Source organism: Eucyclogobius newberryi, unplaced genomic scaffold, assembly GCF_026437365.1.
Source record: "Eucyclogobius newberryi isolate DKJ021-1_F unplaced genomic scaffold, fEucNew1.0.hap1 SCAF_13, whole genome shotgun sequence".
Lineage (NCBI taxonomy): Eukaryota > Metazoa > Chordata > Actinopteri > Gobiiformes > Gobiidae > Eucyclogobius > Eucyclogobius newberryi.
Window position 1 is genome coordinate 11,915,173 of NW_027315757.1, and position 22,509 is coordinate 11,937,681.

At 39.3% G+C, this 22,509-nt stretch overlaps 1 protein-coding gene across 2 annotated transcripts in view; it reads left to right on the plus strand.

The window, feature by feature from the left end:
* Nucleotides 1–22,509, plus strand: part of prkcbb (protein kinase C, beta b) — a 126,042-nt gene that overhangs the window by 87,404 nt on the left and 16,129 nt on the right. For both annotated transcript variants that reach the window (XM_072442613.1, XM_072442612.1), the window contains exons 10-16: nt 4,261–4,434; nt 5,704–5,795; nt 7,855–7,917; nt 8,739–8,877; nt 8,948–9,028; nt 10,217–10,324; nt 17,625–17,765. In XM_072442613.1, coding sequence (XP_072298714.1) covers nt 4,261–4,434; nt 5,704–5,795; nt 7,855–7,917; nt 8,739–8,877; nt 8,948–9,028; nt 10,217–10,324; nt 17,625–17,765 — 798 coding nt within the window. The remainder of the gene's footprint in view (nt 1–4,260; nt 4,435–5,703; nt 5,796–7,854; nt 7,918–8,738; nt 8,878–8,947; nt 9,029–10,216; nt 10,325–17,624; nt 17,766–22,509) is intronic.

Here is a 22,509-nt window from a genome sequence, read left to right on the forward strand (position 1 = left end):
ACCCGCTAACCTCTGTGATTATCATACCTGAATATTTATAATGCACAACCTCCTAACAGTGGAAGTTTTAGGTCTCACAGGGCAAAAAGTAGATCTAAGGTCACTTTTAATGCACAGCCTAACACCTTATTTACATAATTTATCAACTTAAAAAAATTATATTTAAAGGTGCACTAATTAACTCCAGCTCAGAGAAAGAGACAAAGTTGCAGCTTTGGTCCCCAATTGAACAGAATCCGCTCCAACTTGTGAATGCGACCTGAAATCATAACAGCAGTTTGTTTGTTTAACCAACTACAACATTAATGCACTACAGAGATGAAAATACATACACTACTTCATCATCTAACAATAAAATACTACGTTGTTCCAGGAGTGTTCTGTGTTGGATTGAGAATGATGCTTGGATGAGATTCCAAACGTCTTGTTTGGTCCAGACAACTACAACTGAATGTTTTTCTACAAAAATATACTACAGTTACACAGAATTGCATGGCATTAAGTTCTGGCTGTCTTTTTACCTTAGAAAATTTAATTAATCACTCATCAGCCAAGCAAGGCGCACAATGACAAATTTACTAGTCTATTTATGCAAATGAAGCCGTGTGGAAGAGAAGGCTTCTACATAAAATACAATTGCATGAAAGATTCTTTGTCGAGGTCCTAAACTCAATTAGCCCCTTGAGAACTACAAATATGACTTGCTCGCCGTTTGATGAAAAGCACCACTATTTTTCTCTCCCATTCTCCTCGGGCGACTGCTTTTAAGATAAAAACTGAAAGCATGTTATAAATTGAAGCACTAGTCAGTTGTTTAGTCACGATAACTCGGCTGCTATTTATAAGCGTAGTTAAATGTCGCTTAAGAAAGCAATTTTACAGCACATTCCTAGAATACAAATTCATCAATGTTTGCTATTACATGTTCTAGTAATTACAGCTCTACACAGTAGTAAAGTTGATTGCTCAATAAATAATAATGACTTTGCACTGCCCTGTGCTTGTGCTTGTGCTACTGCTATGGTCAACCACGATTGGGTCATTGGGTTACCTGTTTTTAATCGAGCCTTTTGCAACCAAAATGACACATACACACAGATTATCCTTTGTTTTTGAGTAATTGAGAAAATAACATGTAAAATTGTTTTGAAGAGGAAGGTTTTTACTTTGTCATCTATTCAGTTTAGCATTTGTTTCTATTATTTTCAATTTAATTCAAGCAAGCTCTGCTCAGTCAGGAATAAAGTTTTTTCATATTAAAAAGTTTGCATGCACCCACCACTCACAAACTGCTCTGTGCTGCTGAGTGACAGCGTTGCCATGGACACTCACACAGAGGGGAGAAGGGCCGAGCATCCTTTTCTCTCCTCCGGAGGACTGGAGCTGCAAACTGAGACGTGAGCAGAGAAACCTCACTGTCTGTGACAGCTTCTCCTGTTTTTAGAATTATTACTTAGTTTGGTATAAGGTAAATATGTATCATATTTTTAGACATTTAAAAAATAAAAGTTTAAAATTACAGGAAAATAGTGCTGAAAACTCTGAAACTGAATCCCTCTGTGATGTCATCAATATGCGACGTGCCATTGAAAATACAGAGACGATTTACACTTACGCTATTCATTATTTTTAATAATCGAGTAATCTATCGATTAATTTATTTTACCGAGTAATTGGTTAACATTCCATAAACCATTTTAAAAAACATATTCATATAGTTATAGTTCACAGTATTAAACAAATAATGAGGAGTTTCTGCTTAAAATAACACATTTTATTCTCAATTTCACCTATGTCCCCAAAAGAGCATTTCACTTCACCAGTCCAAATTGTTCCGTTAGAATATAAATAAAGGAATAATTAACTTGTAATCAGACTGTTGGTAAATGGTTACAGTAGCTATGATTTAATTAATGTTTTATGTCACATCACTTAAAATGAGAAACTTTTAGTGAGGCCAGTGATGTCTGGTGTTTTGAGCTGTAACTCTGCTGTCATGTTGCAGATTTAGCTCTGTGTGCTGGTCACTTTAGCCTCTGTGTCTTCACCTCGTCATCGCAGACCTCTGTGCTCTTTCACACAACAAAACTACCTTTAACAGTGTAAAATACGCCTTGTTTACAGTATGGTTGCTCGGTAACAGTTGTGGAATTACCACTACCGATGTCTATTTGCTACCCATTTCGAACCAGTAAGTACAATTAGAAACTTTACAATGGTCAAACTGAGGACAAATAGGTAAAATGTTTGTTAAAATCTGAAATATAAATGTGTTCACTACGTTTTAGTGAAATGTGTAGTTTAACCTGTCACATAGACTTTTCTGGCAGCTCTTGTAACGTAAAAGCACGTCAAAAATACACTGGATTATTCCCTGGACTCTTCCCGAAAATATTCACAAAGTCGAGCAGCATAGACCATAACAGGCTGGTCCTTTCTTTGAAATTAGTTGGGAGCCTTGTACAAGATGTTAAGTGCATCCATGTAAACTGTGCATGGATAGCTATGACACACTGCTGCTCTCTCTACCTGACGAATCCTCCTGCTAAAGCTGCACTGAGACCTTTGGCTGAGGCACAAAGGCGACTGAGAAGCGCAGTGAGAATTTGAATTTCCTTTGGGATCAATAAAGTAAACGTATCTATATATAGAGTATTTAGATTAACTTACGCTTGACAAGGTTATATTGTGCTGTTATGTATAGGCCCATTAAGCTAATGTCAGATATCATATAGAAAGGATACTAACATTTGAACTTGTGTATAGTATGGGTCCCATTTCGTTTGCTGTTTGATGCGGTCAGGTTAATGCTGGAGAGAGGCCAAAAACAAGAAAAATGAGAATCGGAGAGCGACTAGAATACATTGACTACATCAGAGAGGAGAGTGAAATCCTTCGGCCTCAGTCTGCGAGACGGAACACAGCTGGAGACTAACCTTGGATAAAAGACACAATGCCGAATCCATATTTTTAGATGTGATTCAGCAGATTTGACTGAATGGCTTGACTGCTGCCAATCTCTTCCTCCATCACCCCTGCTGTCCTCCTGCTACCCCTGCCCTTGGCTTACACACTCAGGGTTTTTTCCCGCTTATTATAATCCCGTCCTCGTCACCCATCCACCTTACCTTATCTGCACTTGGCCACTTACCGCCTCCCCAAAAATATGAAGTCAAATAATCCTTTTCACATAGGCATGGTCATTTGTTTTATTATGATTTTAACCGGCTGATACCGTGTAGGTATTTTTAACAATACTGAGCGGAGAAACATCACAATTTAACTGACCAAAACAACAGTAAAAGCCTTAATTTTTGACCTTTCCTGTAGCATACCATAAGCTTTTTGAAATAACATTTTCTGAAATATAAAGTCAAGTTAATATGACACAGCTAGATAAAAATACACTTCTTTAGGGTTACTTTTCTGGCTTAAAGTTTTTAACAACATTGATTAATTTTGCTCCTAAATTGTCAATATTTATTGTGTTTTAGTTCTTATGATTATATTTTGACCTGAATAATCAGAAATAACGATTAACCAAAGAATCTTGGCATCCCTAATATTTCTGAAATGATAGTTGCTGATGTCAGTGTAGATTTGAAATCTATGGAAAGGCCTAAAGTAAAGTTGGAATAAAGTTCACAAATTACTGTAACTTATGTAAAAATAAAAGGAAGGAAACTAAAAAGTAGCTAAATCTGGGATATACTTATTATGTTATGTTATTTCCCAGTAGGGCTGCACTATTTGGGGAAAAATATCTAATTGTGATTTTTCTGATAAGAATTGCGATTGTGATTAGGTTTATGATGATAGATGTATTTGCGATTTATGTTTTTATAATAGGATTCTGCTCAAAATTCACATTTAAAGGTAAATTGACAAAAAAAAACTGAAATAGGCCTATGCGCTTACAAACTATTACAATAATCATGTATTTTAGCATGTTTGTACAGATCTAAACTATAGTTAGCAGTTTTTATGCAGAATTAGACGGGATATTTTGTTGTTTGTGGAGGAAATATTTAGCTTATTGCGATTGCTAATGTGATTAATCTTGCTGTCCCAGTTCCCAGATGTTTTTTTGTATTTTTATGATTGTGTAAACATACAGCCACCTTTTTCACTGCGTTGCACTTTGCCCAATAGAAACTCACCAACTTTGAAAAACAAATTGCGCTCTCTATTGGGAGAAATCGTCTGTACCAGCCGATATCAATATTGTCCCTGATATTCATGTGTTTTGCTGTTTTGCAGGTGATGCTGGCTGAGCGTAAGGGCACAGAGGATCTTTATGCAGTCAAGATCCTGAAGAAGGACGTAGTGATTCAGGACGATGATGTGGAGTGCACCATGGTGGAGAAGAGGGTGCTGGCTCTGTCCGGGAAGCCTCCTTTCCTCACACAGCTGCACTCCACCTTCCAGACCATGGTACGCACGGCCTGTGACTGACAGCCTTTGAGTATATGACTAATATGACTGAATATTATAACATCACGTTTATGGTCGTGGTGGAGGTAATATTAAAAAAAATCTGTTTGAGAGATTAGCAACAATAAGGAGTAACGACTTCTCCTAAATACATTTTGTGTGCCCAACTTTTCTAAAATGAATATACAACCTATAGCTGAGAAACTTCAGCTGTGAAGCATGAGTGCTAACCACTCTGCTGTCATGTTATTGAATCTATTGACCAGGAAATGTCACAGGTATTTGTAAATGAAGGAGGGGGGAGCATGTGACAGCACACTGCCCTTTATTAAGTAACCCGTCACAGAAAATTTGTGTGAAAAAGCGTGAACTAGTCCAAAAGGGCCTGGTGTTGGTTAGTCCTGACGTCAGTACACTATAAATAGCCCAGTATTTGGTGGCACTGGGGTGTTGTGGAGCTGAGGGCAGCTCTGCTGGTGAACACGGCTCCTACAGCCTCAGCTGGAGCACAGCGAGCTTTGATTCATGCTCGTCTTCTGACGTATAATCCATATTACGCTCAAGATGAGTCAACAGCAGTAAATATAGCTCCGTGGACCCATATTTACCACAACATTTACATCCACTGCACTTTATTTCAGAACATAGTATCATAGAGATCAGCATAATTTAGAAGCATTAACTCAAACTCAACTTGTTAATCCAAAGCAGCAATGTTATAGAATCATAAGAAGTTGTATATGTGGGATTTTCTAAGCCATACGAGGGAACTCACACACACAACAGTTTGCGCTGTGGAGGCCCGAATCTACATTTTCTTCTCATACTCAGAACACAGTGTGCGGCGCGTGACTGTTCTTGAGACTTATCAGGCAGTGCAGGCAGCTCCGCACATACTCTGCAGACAGCTTACAGCGTCAGCTCACAACGCAAACACCAAAGCCCTCCACTCTTCTCACATACTGTACCTTATTGGCAATTTCTGTAGATAATGGAGAGGAATTGCCTGTTTAAATTGGTGTTAAGGCTGATTGTGCGCTCAGTCACGTCTCCACTGCTGCTGCTCCTTCTGTTTTTTTCCCCTCTTTTCCTCTTCATTTTGTCCACTCCTCCTCTCCCTCCTCTAATATGGCCTCATTCCCACCATCCGTCTTCATCTACCTGGAGCGGGTCATTTGTTCTTCTGCTACACTGACCTCTCACTCACTTACGGTAGGCCTATCGCGCGTCGGCGTCCTGTCTGACCCCCGCGCTGCTCTGTGTCCCCAGGATCGGCTGTATTTTGTCATGGAGTACATCAACGGAGGAGATCTCATGTATCAGATTCAGCAGGTCGGCAAGTTCAAAGAGCCGCACGCAGTGTGAGTACAAGCAGCGGCCCAGTGGTCAGAGAATACACACTAGTAACAGTAACAGAGCGGGTGCGGTAAATCCAAATCTCATCTCACTTTACACTGTGGAAAAGATGAACTAAATCATATACATGCACAGAAATGACAAAGCACATGTCTTTTCCATCCCACTAATATTATATTATATAGCATAAAAGCTACTTACTGACCTCTTTGTTCTGTACATGCTAAAACTATTTAAATTGTTTTGGCAGTTCATAAAATAGAACCAACTCAAGTCATTTTAAGCCCAATTTGTGCTTGGGACACATTTAAAAGTTGTCTGGTAAAACTATAACATCACACACTCTTTTCTTTCATCTGCCTGATATCCGTTTGGAGTTTGCTTAACCACAGTTGACTGATCAAACTAACATCCTAAACTTCCCTTCCTACGTTCTCTTCTCAAAGGCCTTGGATGAGCGGTAGAGCCATTTGCCCTCAAAGCTGAACACTACGTAGTATTGCTGTGCCCTTGGGCAAGGCACTTCACTCGCTTTGCCTGACTTTGAGTGACTGGTGGTTGTCAGGTCAGTTGTGGCGACAGAAGAAGTCATTTCAGAGCTAGTGTCTAATTTTAAATATTAGTAGCAGTACATAGATGCGGGAGATGTATAGAAAACTGAGAATATTGAAGAATTGTAATAGAGATATGCAAAATTAGATTAGCAAGTTCATTGTCTACCGTATTTTCCGCAATATAGGGCACACTGGATTATAAGGCGCACTGTCAATTTTGTATTATTGTTCACATATAAGGCGCACCGGACTATAAGGCGCATTAAGCGAAACAAAATCGCTTCGAGGTCAGTAAACACAACCAGAATGAATCCATAAGGCGCACTGGATTATAAGGCTCACTGTCGTTTTTTGAGAAAATTAAAGGCTTTTCAGTTCGCCTTATAGTGCGGAAAATACGGTAGTAAAAGGACTAAAAAAGCCATGTAAATAGCTGCATACCAATATTCACAGTCGCACTCATTTCAGCTAACATTTTAGCACATTTCTCCTTTATTGCCCTAATATCATAATATATTTTTCTTTGTGATAATTCCCCCCAAAATATTTGCTTTTGACACTCTGAACAACCCCCATCAGTAACAATGCAATCTCATATTTAGTGTCAAAACTGATCTTAATGTGGGCCAACTTTCTTGTGCAGCATTGGGAAAGACTTTGGCTTCCCGGGCTGTACAACATGTCTCGTGTCCCCAAACCTCGGCTGGCGCGCACACAGCAGCTGTTCTGTGTTTCTTGTTATTGCGAATAAGCCGTCAGCACTGGCCGCGGTGAGGGATGTGATAGGTGCTGCTGGGGCATAGCTCGGGGCAGAAATCTGTTGTTCCCCTCAGTGAACCGTGCTACTGTAAAGTACTTGGAAGTAATGCGTTTGTTCTGAGAGTTTCCTGCGCGCGGCGGAATCCCTCCCGAAAGAGTATAATTAGGGTGGCTGGTGAGATCACTGGTGTCAAGGCGATCGGGCGGGCTGACGCGTTTGACAAGCGGGCTGTCGAGGAGGCGCCTGTCTGCTTTTGTGGGAATAGAGCTTTGTAGCCCGTGGCAGGTGCTTTAGACAGCTGAAGGCCAAGTCCAACCAACGAGGAACTCTTTTATCTTGGAACATCAGCTTGTTCTGCTCTGTTTAATTATTTTTTTTCAACACTAGAGAATACTGTGCGGAGAATAGCAATGTCTTTGTACTGTTTTTTCTTTTTTGGCTTTCTGCTGTATCACAAAAGCTCCCTGCTGCTTCTTTTTGATCGCAGATGAAAAAAACGCGCTCTGCAAATTGCTCACCTTACTCAAAATTGCCGCTCGTAACACATTGTTTGTTTACAGGCACATAATTACGCCGGAGCGGTCAGCGTGTCCAGGCCGACTCACGCTGTTGATCTTATCAGCCGCTCTCTGGCCTGGTGGAGACAGCACTGACCTTTCCTCAGTCACAGACCCACAAATAGGCCTCTTGTCCTTTACCTACACCACATTCTAATGAACGTGCTTCCTCCTCTTCTGTGTGGACGTATAGGTTCTACGCCGCCGAGATTGCCATTGGTCTGTTCTTCCTGCATTCAAAGGGCATCATCTACAGGTGGGTTTGCACCAGGGGCTTTGAGGAAGTTACCCTGAACTTGAAGCGTTAATTAAAGGAGAAATGTTGGGTTTTAATATGATTCTTTTAAAGGTGCACTATGCAACATTTCTGGTGGAGAGTTCGCCTTATGCTGGTGATGTTATTGCATTCCCTGGAATGTCCCACAGTATGGCATTAAATGTATCTATCTCGATGGGAACAAGGCCAAGTTACAGGTCAGAGCGGTGACTCCGCTGACAGTAAGCACAGATGTTTTAACATATATTCTAGCCATTAAAACACCTGTAATTGAACAAATACAAGATATATAAGTTTAAAACCATACGGTGGGACATTCCAAGCAAAGGTATAACATCTCCATAGAAACAAGCCCCCCATAATAGGTACATGGATACATATTATGGAGTGTAGTCTGGCATAGGGGTGAATCTGTTGATTCAATAGGAAATGTTAGTTTATTTATCTGAGACAGGGACAGTGCACAATATGTAATAACTTCATCATGAGAGATGCATTGTAAGATGGTTTGCGATGAATTATTTGTATTTTGCACAACTCATTCAAGTCAAATCACAATTGACTCCTAATGGAGGTTGTTGACACCTCCAGAAAAGGTTTGTTCTGTAGATGTTAAACAGCAGGTGGCGCTAGCATAGCAGCAGTAGCATGTAGCGTGCAGCTACTGTAGTATTGTTTGATCACTTTACATCTGGACCACTTCATTATTATGTCTTTGTGTCTGTGATTGGTAAAGTATATCCTAAAATTAAAATATTTTGTGATGTACACTTTATTGATACTTGTTCATCCTCTTGTAGAGACTTGAAACTGGACAATGTGATGCTGGATTGCGAGGGCCACATTAAAATAGCAGATTTTGGGATGTGTAAAGAAAACATGGCTGATGGAATCACCACCAAAACCTTCTGTGGGACACCGGACTACATCGCCCCAGAGGTGAGTCCACCAGAGATTAGACTTAATTTCAGACAGAGATGGATCATTCTTATGCTTTTGCTGTGTTCAGATCATCGCCTATCAACCCTATGGTAAATCTGTGGACTGGTGGGCCTTCGGAGTGTTGCTCTATGAGATGCTGGCTGGGCAGGTTGGTGTTAATAAACTGCTAACAAAGACAAAGTATTATACAGATATTTTTTTGTTGAATAATTCGTTCAATCTTGCTCAATAATTCACAAGCTTTGATATATTAACAGTGACTGACAGGTTTGAGAGGTCCAGGATGAGAAAGAAACTTTTAAGTGTAAATGATTGTGATATAGACCCTCCCAGGGCTGATGTGTTTTTTAGAAGAGCTGCAAACGCTGCCTGATACTTATGTACACACTCTATCCCATTCCTTTTAATGAAGCAGCAAATAAAAAATATATCATTTTGACATTTGTAGAAAGCACATACAAATACTTGTTTATATTACATTACATTTGCCAACGCTTAATAAAAGTCAATTTTTGGTGCATTAGTGCTAACTTGTGGAACGTACAGGCTAATGAAATGTAGCTGTTTTGTTTTCAGACACTAGGGTCTATATGTAACCTTACACCTAGTTCTGTGGCTGTTCTGTAGCACTCAATATTGTTGTCATGTAATGCTAATTGGCTAAACTGCCACTTAACCAACTGAAAGTTTTATTTGTAAATATATTGTAGGTGTCGCTTTGTAAATGCAGTGTCGTTATTCTCCATCGAATTGTAGTTAAAAAGTAGACTACCATTATAAATAGTTGTCATCCAAAAATTACTGAAGAAAAGTTCTAAAGTGTTGAGTACCTGGACATTGGGCTGCAAGGTATATCGCAATTGATAGGTCGCAATTTGAAAGGTTGCAATTAGCAATCGTAAAGGCTGTAAATTATATGGCAACATAATTTATTTTTAGACAAATTATTTCCTCTACAAAGTTCCGAAATGCATGTGATTCTTGTATTTGTTTAGCAGATACAATATCAGTCAAATGTTAACACGGCTGGACTTTAAAATGTGAAACCGACTATCAAACCATAAATCGCAAATCGAATCTACTTAGACGTCAGAACAGATTTATGTTTATGTTGATTTATGTTGGTGCAGGTCTGTTCATCAACTTACTCCTTACTAGTACTGTTACTTCAAAATAATATTATTCAAGTCAAGTGCATGTTAAAAGCAAGGGATGAATACATTGTTCTTGAAACTTAAGTCAATATTTTACTGGATAAATGTATTCTTTGCTACCAAACATCTTAAAACAAAGTATCTATTCATGCCCAACCTTATTTTATTTCTTATGTGTTCAGCCTCCTTTTGACGGCGAGGATGAGGACGAGTTGTTCCAGTCCATCATGGAGCATCATGTGTCCTATCCCAAATCTATGTCCAAGGAGGCTGTGGCCATCTGCAAAGGGGTGAGTCTATGTTCTGAATACACTCTTTTTCTCTCCTTCTATCCCTCTCTCATATGCATCCATTCACCAGTAAGTATTAAATAGTTCAGATTGAGCTGAGGAGGCAGGAATCCCTAGCATAATTAAATCCATTGTGAAGGAACATCTATTTGGAGTGAAACAACATTGTTCATCCTCACTATTGGCCCCTTTCCCATCTCTGCTCATCTGCACATATCCACATAGCATTTTCCATTACACGATATAGTACTTTTATCAGTCTCACTTTGCAACACTGAAATGGGCCAAGTCTGTCCGGGCGGTGAGCACAACATTTACTTAACCAAAGCTCATTTTGTTGGTAATTACATACATAGTGTGTTTTACAGTGGTAAAGTATAAAGTAAGTGGTCCACCATGCAAATGAGACTCCATGTACTCATTTGTGCTCACAGGGTATCATTATGTTTACTATGCGAGGCTAAGAGAACATCAGAAAGAACATCAGTAGGTTTATAAAGTTTATAATCTGTCGCATGTGCAGATCATCATCATAGACTGCATTGCAAGGGGTCCAAACATTTATAAATATTGTGATTATTTTTATGTTTTTTATATTTGCATAACTAAGTTGAAGCAGCACTATAGTTTTGCACGCGTCGGCCAATCAGAAAGCTGGCAGCTCTTGTACATGCTCCTACGTCCAAAGGTCACTTCACGTTTAAGGCAGGTGAGGTGAAGTGCAGTGATTGGTTGATCCACACAGACTATTCTATGGAAAACGTATTAAATACAGCTTAGAACTGCTGTGGTTTGGCACAGAAATGTTTTCACATGAGCCTAATGTGTGATAGTAAATTTAATTCAATTAAATGTTTTTTTTGTAACGTCCAAAATCACAACAATAGTTGCCTAGAAAACAGATTGGCAGACTTTGCAATGTCCCAGCCTCCCGTGTCCTCAGACAAATGTCCCAAGCTCCCCTGTCCTTAGAACCTCCTTCTCGACCAGGAAAAACGATCAAACCTCTTTGGGAAAAAGTAGAAACCTGGAGGAGTTCCACAGTGAAAGAGAGATCAGAGTCCATCGGATGGGGATTTTCTACTTATGAATATATAAATAGAGAATAAAACTGTTTAATTTCAGTGTAAACAACATGAAAACATTACAGTTTTAAGTAAATCCATGACTGGAAAAAAGCAACATTTGTACAATTCTGTTAGTCTCTATGTTTTTTTAAAACATTCTTATAACATTTAAGAGCTTTGTTTTATTCTTTATTTCTAGCAAAGGAACAATGTTGGTCTTACTATTTGTGTGCTGCAATTTAAATGTATGAAAAGTGCTATACAAATAAAGTTTGAGTGATGATGGTGCACGGTGGCAATGGCGGTTAGCGCTCTTGCCTCCCAAGAAGGAGATCATGGGTTCGATTCCCGGACCAGACTAACATCACATGATCTCTCTGGGTGGAGTCTGCATGTTCTCCCCGTGTTACCGTGGGTTCTCTCCGGGTTCTACGGCTCCTCCCACCGTCCAAACACATGCATGTATGTGAGAGTGACTGGCTGTCTGTAATGTCTATGTCTCTGTGTTGACCTGATAGTATGAGCCCTGAGTTGAGTTGATGAGTTGGCCACTGGGTGTACCCCGCCTAAGGCCCAAAGTCACTGGGATAGGCTCCAGTCACCCGCGACCCCGAAAGGGAACAAGCGGTAGAAGATGGATGGATTGATTGATTGATTGATTGAACATGACTAAAACAAGTGTATAGCAGAACTAAACTGGGGACCAAAACAGAACAAATGTAAACATACCCGTAAAGTACAGGGTTTGTCAAATACAATGAATCCAAACCACCAGAACCTGCTCCACTAAACCTCATGTTTACTAAAACAAATATTTTCACAAAATATATCCCTCAATATGGTCATCACTACATACCGTAATTATTGAATTGAAAGGCATCCATGAACAAATTGAGGACATCTAGTGTATGTTCATGCCGTTAGCGAGTCGCACAGTTCTGTACAGTTATGTATTAGTGATGATTACTGGCTTGTAGTTCTACAACAGTGAATCTTCAGTGGAGCGTGAACATCCACCCCCACATCTCTTTCTGCTCCCTGCTGGCACTGGCTTGGTTAACCTAACTGTGTGACATATAGAGTACATAAAGCCCTCTTCTCCAGCGTCCACAAAGACGGCACGCTATAATCATGCTAGAAATACATGGAAATCAAATGTAATTACCGTATTACCACATTATGCTCTCATCAGCTTTTGGGCAAATCTCACCCCAAGTGGGTAAAATCTTCAGCAGGAGGAGTATGCAGTAGCTATGAACTCTCTAGTCTGTGTTTGGCTGAACACACTAAAATAGAATTATCTAGTCATTTTTAAATATGATTTTTATGGTATAGCACTTTTTTCAAGTAGGGCTTTTAAGTAGGGATTATTCTGTGATTTCAGCTCATCAGTTTTGTGCTAAAACATGTCTGACTGGTTCTGGTGTCCTAAAAAAAGTGAAGGGACTGTAAAATTAACAGTAAAAATACAAAATATCCCCTTTTTTTAAAAAAAAATCCGTCAAAAATCTTTCATACACACTTAAACTAATATAAAGTAGTTTTACAATGATTTTGGTCTATAGCAGTAATATAGGACTACATGGTAATATTAAATAAACTACTTTTGTTGTTTGTATTTTTATTGAAATTTCTAGTGTATTAAAAGAAAGTATCATTATCTGTACCTTTCCTTCGTACCTTTATGTGTTATGTGCATTATATTGAATAGTGGTTATTCAGTAGGTCTTCCAGCAAACTAAGACATGACTTCACATTTCTGCCAGTTCAACGTGACTGGAGTTGCATTAAGTTGTACACGGCTCATAAAAATACACGCTTGTGCTGTGTGCGAGGGGCGTGCGTGTGCTTGCGCATGTGTGTAAGAGAAAATGGAATGATCAGACATTTCCACCTCTCCAACTGCCATCCATATTTCATAGGCACCAATAGAGCGTACACACTTCCACATACGGGGGAAGGAAGCGCGTCTCTGCTGAGCTCCTTCAGCGCGAGCGGGCGTGTCAACGGTCCTCTTCACATGACGTTACAGTGAAAACTCATTTGTTCTCACACATACAAGAGCAGCAGGCCAGGACGCTGTATTTAAAGCGGTTATAAGATGAAATATGAACAGTAGGTGACCATTTGACAGTACGGGGGGGGGCAAAATTTACAAAAATGCATTTAACGATACTCACATGTCAAGTCAACAGACATTTTTGAAAAGCATGTCTTTAAATGTATTAGTTCAGTTTTAAGTCACGGACAAATGTGAATTTACTGTCAAATTATACCCTTAAAAGTGAAGAAATGTTGAAAGATCACAATTTTTTTTTTTTCAACTTTCTCAGCATTTTTTGCGATAAACAAAATGCAAAATATTCAAAGTATGCATATTTCATAACAACGTTCACAATATTATCCCTTTTTCCAATAGATTAGACACATTCATTTTCAGTGGTTAGAATTAGTCAAACTCTGAGCAAGTACAGGAAAAGGTATAAGAAAATGATCTCATAAATGGACCAAAATTAGATATTTCCGGAAAGTTTTATGAATGGTTTTGATCTTTTTCCGAACTGATATAGGCACACTTGGTAATATTAAAGAAAATGCTATTTTTTTGTGTTGAACATTCTATTCTTGTCTAATTGTATTGTTGTTTGATTGCGTTCAGTGCCATTCACATTGAAGGATGCTACTTGAAACACTTCTGGTGCCATTGGGTTGATTGCATTGATCGTACAGTTGATGACTTTTTTTAATCTCTCTGGTTGATAACAACAAACATACACAAGAACCATAGGAACACTGAACAGCTGAAAGGGTAAACAAAGGAAAACAAAAGTGTTCATGCTGATGTGTTCCGAGCACGTGCCGTTTTTACCTTCAAAAGTCACCAGAAGACTCGCTGGAGTCTGTTTTCTCTTCCTGAACTCCTCCCTGATGTGGTGGAACTTTTGCCTTTGTTGATTCACCTCGTATGGAATATCTGGAGCAAAGAATCCTTCACACGATTGTTTAGAAACCTCATTATCAGGCCTTTTGGTTCATCAGCTTCTGGTCTTGGTTTGCCCAGGCGATGTGCTCTTTCGATTGTGATGGGAGGGACTTACACTCCTGAGCCTTCAAGGAGCTCAGGAATAATCTCCTCCAAAACACTTTCTGTATCCTTTCCTTCTTATCCTTCGTCTACGCTCACAAGCCTCAGGTTAGGACAACGTGATCTGGACTCCAAATCCAGGAGCTTATTTTTCATATTGTTCTCCAACTCCAGCGTCGTCACCCTGGCCCGTAGATCATCCGCATTATCTGAAAAACGCTGTTCGACTTCGTCCATGCGTGCTCCGGTTACTCCCACTGCCTTCAGCTCAGGGGTTACTGCAGCAGGGCCCATGGCAGCTATCATTTCGGCTCTGAGAGACTCCATATCACGCTGCATTTCACGTCTTATTTCAGACATCTTGAGCAATAACTGATGATTCGCTGTGATAGTTATATTGTCTCCCCCTTTCGATGCAGAGAAGCTGCGAAAGTCTCCATCTAGGCCGGCGGGAGCCCGTTTCTCCGGTGGGGAAGAACTGCGATTCTGCGCCTCAGGCTTGCTAGCCATGTTAGCCTTGTTAGCTTTGTTAGCTTGCGAGGCGGGCTGTTTTCCAATGGGGCCGTGGGCCGTTAGCTTTGTTTGTTTTTGGTCCCAAAGTGTTGAGAACCTGTGCCTTCCTTGCCTGCGCATCCCTCGCTCTTCTTCTTTGGGATTAGGTGGGTCGAACAATGATTTTAAAGGCACGTTTTGCAGCAGAGTTGTGGGTTGTATTTTTATTTTATTCCCATTATTATTATTTTTTTTGTGTAATTGTATAGTCCCATCGCACTTTGATCTGATTTTTTTTCCTCTGTGACTATAAAAGATTAAATGCCTTGCCCGAGGACACAATAACAGCTGATGGGGAAACACTAAACCCACTCGACCCCCTCGCGTAGAACATGAACAAAACCTCATTTCAATCTCAACAAAATACACCTCTAACCTTTCATAAATGCCCTGGCAGTAATCCATAGAAAATATCAATTACCGTACAAAGTGAAACTCTATAACACAAGCGTTATAATGTATTTGTGTGTGCACGAGGCCGCGACGCAGTGGACGCTCGACTGACCCGGTGCAAAATGTTATTTTAGCTGTAGCGTAATGACATGTGACTCCAGGTCCCGAGGGAGGCACACCCACCTACACACAACACTGACGTCACCCGTCATGACGCCACACATCATAAACGCTCTCTAATTGCGCCCCTGGACAAAACTGGGGGGAAAAAACTGAAACAGGATTGTAGGCTGCTTGGTGGCTTTGGCTCTGCCCCCAGGGAGACGCATATGATGATAGATAGTGGCATAAATGTGTGCTTAAAGAACGAGGTGAATGTGATAAAAATCCCGATAAGTGGAGTCAAGCAAGGAAACGGTAAGCAGAAGAGACAGGCAGAAATAGGATGAAACGCTAATGAATCCAGGGGGGAATTTGAGCCTTATTTGCAGTGTACTATTGAGAATGGATCACATAAAAAACTGTTATAATTGTTTATAGCTGCGCCAACAGTTGTGTGTATGTAAATTATATGCTACTAATCTGTGCTATTGTCTGGTTTGACACATAATCAAAATATAAACCTCTCTCAAAAATGGCATATCTTCACAAGGTCTGATCACAATTTGATTTATCTCAAAAACAGATACATGTCATCTACTTTATCCACCCTGTAAAGTACACTTGAGATGCTGTCTGTTGACCCGCTGCAGGGTGTCCTCAAAGGAAACAGTTAGCTATAGTTATGTGGGATGCTTAATAATAATCATAATATTGCATAAAAAGTATAACTATATATATTTACTTTTATATATGACCAATAAACATAAAAGTAATTGTATCGGTAAACAACCTAAAATACCATATTATTACACATATATACATCAAACATAGGAACCAAAGAATATGTGGAAAGCAGTGACTGACATGAGGTTGTCATGGTAATCCTCAGAGTCTGCGTTCAGGTTACACTGCCCCTTTAAGAGAGTGCGCTATCAGTGCGCTGCATTCAGCACTGAGCAACTCCAACAACACAGTTATACACAGTTATACACAGTTATACACCGTTATACACAGTTATACACAGTTATACACCGTTATACACCGTTATACACAGTTATACACAGTTATACACAGTTATACACAAGAACATCTAAAATTATAACATATTTCCACACATCTAATACTACAATCCAAATAAAGACTATAGATGATAACAGTACACGGAACACCAACAGCAGAAAAACCATCCCACACGAGTATCAGCTGCCTAACTAATCTACATTTTACACTTTGCTAACTAAACTAGGCACTAGAGCACTATTCTACCATCACATGCTGGACCTTTTCAACACATCCACTCCTTCTATTGGTCAGTATCACAGATGCAGTGTGAGTGAGTGACAGGGGGGTGAAATCAATCACAGTGAGGTGTGAGGAAAAAGATTGTTTTAATTACCTAAGCTTAATGAGTTGAGGTTGTGACAGAAAAACATGTTGTAAAAATGTTCACAACTTGAACCAGTGCATGCTGTCATTGTGTCCTTTGGCAAGATGCCGTTTGGGGGCGGGGCTGGTGAATTGGTAGCCTCGCTTTGTCAGTCTACACCAAATAAACGCTACAGGAAAATTAGCTGTATCGGGTATTATTGACTCCACCGCCAGTTATTTAGTCTCTGCAGTGATAGATGTTGCTGTTGGACATTGCCAAACACTGATATTTGCTTTGGTTCCAGAACACACACGTCACTCTGGCTGTTGACCTTTTGTCGACTAATCCTTTTATTTAGATTATAAGGATTCATATAGGACTTCAAAAAGGAGTAAGAGTAAGTTAGCTGAAGATTTTTTTTTTTGCGGTGTTTATATATAAAAAGGCAAATTAAACTCATGATTCTTTATACGTAAAGAATCATTTCACTTTTTAACTTATTTATTTAAGATTGTAAATTTTTCCAGTGTGCCTTTAGTCAAATGGATTAGTTTATTTCTGTGACACTTTTGTAACGTTGACATCGTCTGTATCTGTATCAAAATCATGAGAATTTTAATTCTAGACTTTCCAGGCCAGATTCCCATTACCAGTGGAGTAGATGAATAATGCTATGTAAATGCTTTTTTAAACTGGTTGTTTGTGTTTTTTTGTGTTTGTTTGTGTGTCCAGCTGATGACAAAGCACCCCGCGAAGCGCCTGGGCTGCAGTCCAGAGGGCGAGCGCGACATCCGAGAGCACAGCTTCTTCCGCTACATGGACTGGGAGAAACTAGAGAACAAGGAAGTGCAGCCGCCGTTCAAACCCAAAGCTGTAAGTCACACGGCACCGAGCACCACGCACAGAACGGCTCCTGCTCGCCTGGATCTGACGGTCATGTGGAGCACTTACTGTCCCGTCTTAGGCCTTTGTTTTACAGTATCCAACTGGAGCCATTTAATTGAATTTACTGCATTTGTTCTATTGGGAAGGCAAACTTATTTTATAGCGCAGATCTTAAGGGCTGTTTGAAATGCTTTACCAAAACTAGAAAGAATGTGGGTTAAAGGGCTTTTTTTTTCATTTATAGCTTTATCACAGAAAAGTAGTACCCTAGGAATTTACAATAAACAATTAGAATTTAGTGCAAAACAAATCAAATATTGTTCTTGTCAGTTACATAGATTTATATTCAAAATGGCAATAAGGCTGGCCAGAATTCACTTTGCACACAAACCAAATTAGTATTGTATAGTTGTAACCATGATACTATTTCTATGCAAAGGCAAAAATACTAATACATTCTGAATATATATTTTTACTGATTGATCATTTTGCATTTTTGATTTTGCAGCCATGAGCCACAATATTAGTAGTCTTAACTGTCAGACAATCCACATTTTGACCCACTTCAGCACCGCCAATAAGGACATGTCTTACCTCATTTTAAGGCCCTAGATTTAGGTTGCAAATAAACAGCATTAATTAATTGTGTATTAATGAATGAAAAGAAAATCAAACAACCACATGACATGCTTATTTATTCACCACAGAAGTGATTGTTCATACTGAGCATGAGCAATCAGGCAATCAATCAAAATCATCATTTCAGGAGCCCTTTTACATCAGTATAAGCTCCAAAGAATCCATGTAATCTGCAAGTGTACAGTATTTTAGTAACGCTAGGAATAGACTAAAATCTCAATACCATTTCTGATGCCACAAAGATTAAAAAATGCTCTTTCATTTCAACACAGAATAACAGTACGTTCTTTATGTTATCATGTTGTCTATTAATAGTTCTGATAAAGCTCAAAATCTGTCTAAAACTGTTCAGGAAAGGTCCAATATACTGATACTAGTTTTAGTATCGATTACTATCTTATTTCCTATACTTTTGACCACCCTGCTATGACGTAACTACAGTAGATTCTAGTTCTTACCCCGAGTATGGGTCAGTAATTGTTCCACTTGACCGTGTCCATAACTCTGTCTCACTTATTGAACTCTGCTGCTGTCCTGTCTCCTTCATACAGTATATTTACATGGAATGACATAGTTCTGTCTCCTCCTTTTCTCTGTTACCATCGCAGGTAAGTCATAGCGGCAACATAAACCAAGGTTATTTGTTGAATAGTTGCCGTGGCTCTACAGTACAGTGCTATTACATCATAGACCGTTTCTCTCCTGGGGTTAGAGCGAGTTCAGTGTAACCTCTGGAGAGTTCACGTGCAGCGTCAGCAACCGCAGCCCTTCTTTTGTTTTCCCTTTTGTTTTTTTACATTTTATAAAAAGTAGTTTGATCAAAATGATGTCATCTCGTACTATAATATGCAGACTTGCACCTTTCGAGCCCCGGGCCACCGCGCCGCTAAAGAGTTTTTCCGAGTTTAGATTTTCCGCATCTGTCTCGGTGTGTGTGTGTAAATGTAGATTAAAACTCCTCGCGGACAAATTCTACACATTTATTTTTATATATATTCGAGCGCTACAAAGATCTTCTCTCTCCTGTTCTTTTAGAATTTCCTTCTTTTTTTTTTAAATCCGTGGACAGGTCTTTGAGTGTTGTGTACAAGCAGGTAGAAGGTTTTTTTTAGGACTGGCATAAAAGTTTTAGCGATGGAAGTCCACCACCATCTGTCAAGGACGCTCTGGGTGAAGATTGCCATGTTTAGTTTCACATAATGTTGTAATATTTCAGATTATGGTTAAGAGTGGGTATGTAGTTTTGTATTTTATAATGAGGGTTCCATTCCACACACCAAAAATATTGTAATTTGTGGGAAAAAACCATCAGAAATCCCATGTTTTTGTTTCTATGATAGGGACAGATTTGCATATCTACAAATAAAACGCATATCCAGTAATTGAAGGGGCTTACAGACCACTCATGACTTCATTTCTATTGTCTGTTACACAATGTACACATCTTATTTCTATCTAACATCCTTCAGAGATGTTCCTGTCACTCTCCTGTTCACGCTCACACTTCCATCTCTCTAACTGTCCTCGCATGGACCTGTCCTCAGTCACATACTTTTTATTTGTTCAAATTGAAATGTCATGTTTTTGTATGTGTTTTTGCATGAACAACACCTTGCCTCAAATCAAACCCGTCTCCTGGTTGTGCACTACTGAATTACACATTTTTATATGACTTCAATGCAACCATGCTAACAAATAATAGTGTTGATACAGTAATATTGCATTGTTCAACGTAATCCAGAAACACAAAGGGTATTCGATATAAAGCCGATTAGTACAGTAACAAATAGGAGATGGTAGGGATTTAACGCTGCAGTGACTTCATAATATTGTGTATCGTAATATCCAAAGTCTCATAATTCTCTTGATTTATACAATATACCGAAATGAACTTTGACCTAAAGGTGGGAACTACAGAGACCATGAGCCATTGCTTCACTCCAGTGCAGCCAATATAATGAAATGATTTACTGCTGACGTCAACATTTTTATAGTTAGTTACCATTTTATAATAATTACACCTTAATTAGCCTTAATAAAGCATGAAAAAAGACTAACTTCATAATGAACTAATTGTTTATTGGGAATAATGCAGGTTTAGAAACTTCTTAAGTAGTTACTAAGCCTAAGTTATTAATTAAGTCTTCATGTTTATTAAGGCTGATTAAGGTGTAGTTTATTATAAAATTATACATATTGCTCTTTAAACTCCTCAGGGCAAACTTGAAAATGTAACCAAACTGTCCCAATACATCACAATAAATGTAAATTTAAAGCTGGAGCACCTAACATTATTCTTGTCAAGGAGTAAGTTTAGTTTTCCTCGTTTATATATTATATTGTAAGACCTCATTTTATCAGTTTCAAACCCATAAAAAAGTCTGGTTGAGGAGTTGTTGGATCAGAACGCGGCAAAGCTGTTAAAAATCATCAAAAAATGTGCCTTAAAAATCATGCATGTGAATACTAAACTAGTAACCGTGTGCTTACTCCTTTTACGGTTTGAAAAGCAGTTACCAGCTTTTAAACCGTTATAATGCTAAAATGCGAATAATGTTACATCCCTAAAATAGCCGAAAATATACAGTAAATTGACTTTCCTCCCGAATCCCCACACGGGACGCTCCATTCACTTACATCCCCAGACAGATAGAACGAGCCCAAGCAATTATCCGTAAATAAAATCTGACCCCAGCGCTTTTCTTACTTCCCAGATTTCCCCAAACTCAAACGGTATACGGCTTCATTTCATTTGGCTTTGGGAGTGGTACCGACTTAATGAGTTTATGCGTCTCCTATGGGTGCTGTTGTCAAAGGACGCTGGATCCTTGTTGTGTTAATTAAAGCCCTTTGCCGTGATGGAGATGGGGAAAGTAATCGCCCCGTCCTGAAAGACATGCTGTTGACAACATTGAGTTTTTAATTTACAAACTAGTTTTTCTGTACTTGGACCAAGGCGTGTCTCGGGGGTCGACTCATTTAATTGTCATCCCAGTGGTTTAACAAAAAGTTAAAGAAAAGCTGTTGAAATATAGTCCTCATAACCACGTTTCAACTGGCCCTTGCCCTTCAGGCTTTTTTACAAATATTGTCTTAATAAATAAATGTTTTAACGTACCGGAATTATACTTTTTAATCATAATGTCAATTTCAGGGTACAAAAAATTCATATTTTATCTGCTTTTGGCCCCTGAGTAAACGCACCACGGTCAAACTGAACCACTACTTTGAAAACTGGACCGCTCAGGACCTCCCTTTGGATCACTGACATGGGCCAGTCCAGTTCACTTAAAGGTGGAATGGACGATTTTTTTTCAGCATTTATTTTGTCATATTTCCTCGTGGCGTGGATAAATCATTAGTCCTGCCACGTATCAATCATAAAACGCACCTACCGCTCACCTGCAGCCGCGTCAGGCTCGTCCCCACGTTTCCGCGTGCCTAAGCGCATGGATCTATCATAATATAGTTCCCTCAGTGTACGGGGCAAAATGAAGACAGAGAAAGACAGTTCGAGCTGACGCAGAAGTGGACAGAAATCTACGGGAGACGAGAGATGCGATGCGCTCCGTTGCGCTAATAAACAAACGCATGTGTGTGTTGTATCAGTCCGCACGGGGGAGTACACATGCGCACTTCTGCCTGCGTTCTCAAATCGCCGAAAAATCGTCCATTGCGCCTTTAAGAGACACTTTCTGACCATCTCGATTCACTCCAAAGTGAACCAATCGAGTTGTAGCCATAATCCCGTTATCCCGTTATCCATTTACTAAATTCTTGTGAGCATTGTTTAATCCGCTTCTGATACTGCTCAATGTCACTCTTCAGGGCAACTGCTGTTAGTTCAATTGAAATAACGTTAAGTGAAGTGATTTTACAAAATAACATTTGAAAAGGAAGTGATTTTACAAAATACAAAATCTTATCACAGGAAATATGCAGTATTATAAGATCTATTGCACTTAAACCTCATCCAGACCTTTTTAGAAGAAACGGTGGGGCACATATTGTCAGCAAATGATGGAATAAATCATTTATTTTGAACTGATTTAGTAATTGTTTCATCCCTAAAGAAAAACCCCAAAGAATTTCA